The following is a 3,742-nucleotide window of genomic DNA, read 5'->3' as shown; positions in this document are numbered from 1 at the left end:
CATATGCTGATATCTAAAGGCTGATTTATACTTCTGCGCAAGCCTTGCACGTAGCTGTGCATTTATACTTCTGCATACTGTTTGTGTTGCTCTGCGATAACAGTCCAAAACGCTAGCTGGCAGTAGGGTTTTATGTTCCTCGGTGTCGAGTTTCTTCGCAGGTATTTTTTTTTTCTGAACGCTAAAATAAGCTAAAACTCGCTCATTCAGAGGCAGGAACCAGTGTACGTGCAACAACTTTAATCATAAGGTAAACACAAAACAAGTTTCCATCTGGAGCTTCTTTACGAGGGCTCGACACTTGTAAACAATCGCAACATCGGCTAACAAACCGACCAATCACAGAGCTTGCACTACACATCGTTGCGACGTGTAGTTACATTTTTTTTAGAGGTTGGCGTCTACAGCGAGGGCTATGCGAGCACGCGAAGGCTGCACCGGACTACAGTATACGCATGCGCTTGACGCAAAAGTATAAATCAGCCTTTATTAATGGACTATACCTAGATATACCCAGATTTATAGGGCACCTTTGACACCTCCAAGCTACATGTGAGTCCAGGTTTAACTGTGGTAAGGTGTTTGATTAAGGAGAAATGTCAAACTCATCCATCGGTTTATGGTCAGAACTAGCCACGTATATGACTATCAATACATCCTAAAATGGCAAAACAACCGAGAACATGGTAATTTCAGGCAACTTAATCTAGACATCTGAATCAAATCCGCAATCTTATGACTATCTGAACCGTTATCAAATCTCTTTTATTAGGTATTAAGCAAGGATATTTAATCCAGAACCATGGGTTCAACCTAACACTGACAACAAGCAATATAATTTATAAAAGCAAAATAAAGACAAGAGTTAACAAATCACGTCTCTGGTAATGACATCTAAGTGCATTCTCTTGAGGAAAACTACTGTAACTACGGCCCAATCCCAATTCTATTTTTGTACCCCTTCCCCTTGGCCCTTAGAACTGAGCGTAAAGGGGAAGGGCTTCAAAATTTACCCTTAAGAAATGGGACAGCACTACAGCACCTGCACACGTCATCATATGTCATCATGAGCTCTTGCTTCATTTGAGATCAATCGCGACTGTTGTAGTTATTCCAGTTGTGTTTTTTTTTGGTATTTATCTTCAGGAAATCAATGAAGGCATATATTATGTTATCATAACGATATAATGTGATAATAAGCTCGTAACTGTACTGTGTATTTACACCGTGGCCATATTCAACACACAAAAACACATTAACATTATAGCAGACACTGTAAAAACACATTCCAGCCACTAGACTTTTCTGACAGAGTATTCGAGTGTCATCGAGTGTCAGAATGTTGTGGGACTGCAGTACAGGGGTTATTATTATGGATTATATATAGCAAAATTTAGCGTTTTTATTGTGGCGTTTTTTTAAAGCATGACGGTAAAACACAAAAGCTGTTATGAATATATTAAAACAGATGCTTGTTAGTTGTAAAAAAATCGTACTAATAACAAAAAATACTTATTTGTGGATCTCCTTACTTCCGGGTGCAGCTATCCTGCCATTGTGGCTGGTGTATTCTGGGAAATTTTCTTACCCCTTGGTTTCAAGTGTGGTCCTGAAAAATCTTCGTTTGAAGGGGTATCTACCCCTTCCCCTTAGCTCTACACTTTCAAGCTAAAGAGAATTGGGACACCCCTATCCTTTCACGGGAATGTGCAAAACGGGGGGTAGGGGGGAAGGGGAAGGGCTAAAGGGTAGAATTGGGATTGGGCCGTAGTCTCTCAAGTGAACTATTGTCATTTTAAACAAATAAGTCTGAAACTTTAGCCACACTGTTTGAAAATGAAGGGTTCTGTTCAATGTGAATCCTCATGTGAACTCGAAGGGTCGCTTTGTTCGATAAAACTTCGAGGTCTCCTTGTTGTGGACGTTCATGTGGCTTTTAAGGATTCCCTTCTTGTTGAATCTTTTCCCGCATTGTGGGCAGCTGAACGGTTTCTCTCCAGTGTGAATTATCAAATGAAGCGAAAGGTTTCCTTGGCATTTAAAGCACTTTCCACACTGAACACACGCGTAAGGCTTCTCTCCGAGTGAACTCTCATGTGAACGTCAAGGTTTCCTTTTGTACTGAATCTACTTCCACACAACATGCAGGAAAACGGCTTCTCTCCAGAGTGGATTCTCATGTGGACTTTCAGGTTTCCTTTTGTAGAGCAACATCTTCCACACTCCTGGCAAGCAAACGGCTTCTCCCCGGAGTGAATTCTCATGTGGACCTTAAGATTTCCCTTCGTACTGTAACTTTTGCCACACTCCTGGCAAGTAAAAGACTCTCCACTGTGAAGTGTGTTATGGAGAACAAGGTTTGCTTGGCAAACAGGGCATGTGCCACACTGACAACTTGCGCCAGTCTTCCCTCGAGTGTGGATTCTCATGTGGCTTTTCAGATTTCCTTTTGTAGAGTAATTGTTCCCACACACCTGGCAGTTAAAAGTTTTCTCTCCAGAGTGGATTCTGATGTGGGCATCAAGGTTTCCTTTTGTAGAGTAATTCTTCCCACACATCGGACAGTTGAACGGTTTTTCTCCAGAGTGAACCCTCATGTGGGTATCAAGGCTTCCTTTTCTAGCGTACGTGTTTCCGCACACAGCGCAGTTAAAGGTTTTTTCACCGGAGTGAACTCTCATGTGAACTTTAAGATTTCCTTTAGTAGTGTAACTACATCCACACTCTTGGCAAGTGAAAGGCTTCTCTCCAGAGAGAATTTTCAAGTGGTCTTTAAAGCTTCCTGCATTATCAAAACTCTTCCCGCTTTCCTTGCTGGTGAAATGACTGACTGTATGGGATTTGTCATTAATTACAAAACCGAGATGTTTGTATTGATCATTCAATTCCATTTCTCCTTGTACTGCCCTTTCTTTATTCATTGGTATCAGGTCTGAAGGGGGAAAAAAATGCGAGTTAATCCAAGTTGACAGAAAATATGATGGTTAGTTTATGTTTAAAACCATTAGAGCTTGAGTAAATGACTTTTCAGTCATTTAAATAACTGAACTGAGCTTAGAGAATGAAAACCAACCTGTTTGCGTATCTTTTTGTTTGAGACTGAACACCTCTGCAGTCCTCAGATCTTCTCCCTCCTCCTCATGACGGATCTCAGCTCGGATTCAGCAGGAGAAATTCCTGTGTTTAAGATAAGAATAATTAACAATAAAATTAATTATAATCCATACAAATTACATTTTTGACGGTCTTAATTATTTCCATAGGTCAACAGTGAAGAAATCAGTCAGTGGTGGTTCAAAGGCAGGAAAAGAACCAAGAAATGTGGTACCTAAAGGGGATAGTTCACCCCAATTTATTTATTTATTTATTTTTTACAAAAATTAGAAGGTTCCAAATCTTTCTTCAGTTGAACACTAAAGGAGATATTTTGAGGAAAGCAGAAAATCCGTAAGCATCAACTTCCATAACAGGAAAAACAAACATTATGGAGGTCGGTGGTTGCAGGTTTCCAGCTTTCTTCAAAATAAAACTCAAACAGGTTTGAGCAAGTGGACGATGTTGGGTTCTTACAACATTTGAGTCAAATTTAAGAACTTTTCAGATCCAGCAACTGTGGCAAATTACATATTTACATACTTAATAATAGTACATTATACCTGATCAGATGCTATTTGTTATAGTATGTTGACAGTAAAAATGATGGCATGTTTGCCCCAAGCCCAACATTCAATTACTACCATTT

At 39.9% G+C, this 3,742-nt stretch overlaps 1 protein-coding gene across 3 annotated transcripts in view; it reads right to left on the bottom strand.

The window, feature by feature from the left end:
• Positions 1–749: 749 nt before the first annotated feature.
• The window catches only part of si:cabz01071911.3 (gastrula zinc finger protein XlCGF8.2DB), a 21,634-nt gene continuing 18,641 nt past the window's right edge, over positions 750–3,742 (bottom strand). For all 3 annotated transcript variants that reach the window (XM_056455341.1, XM_056455343.1, XM_056455342.1), the window contains 2 exons: positions 3,074–3,177; positions 750–2,932 (listed from right to left, as the gene is read on the bottom strand). In XM_056455341.1, the coding sequence (XP_056311316.1) occupies positions 2,010–2,921 (912 nt within the window). In that variant the 5' untranslated portion in view covers positions 2,922–2,932; positions 3,074–3,177 and the 3' untranslated portion in view covers positions 750–2,009. The remainder of the gene's footprint in view (positions 2,933–3,073; positions 3,178–3,742) is intronic.

Source organism: Danio aesculapii, chromosome 4 (genome assembly GCF_903798145.1).
Source record: "Danio aesculapii chromosome 4, fDanAes4.1, whole genome shotgun sequence".
Taxonomy (NCBI): domain Eukaryota; kingdom Metazoa; phylum Chordata; class Actinopteri; order Cypriniformes; family Danionidae; genus Danio; species Danio aesculapii.
The sequence above is the reverse complement of the archived record's forward strand: the minus strand, read 5'-3'. Positions and strand labels throughout refer to the sequence as shown.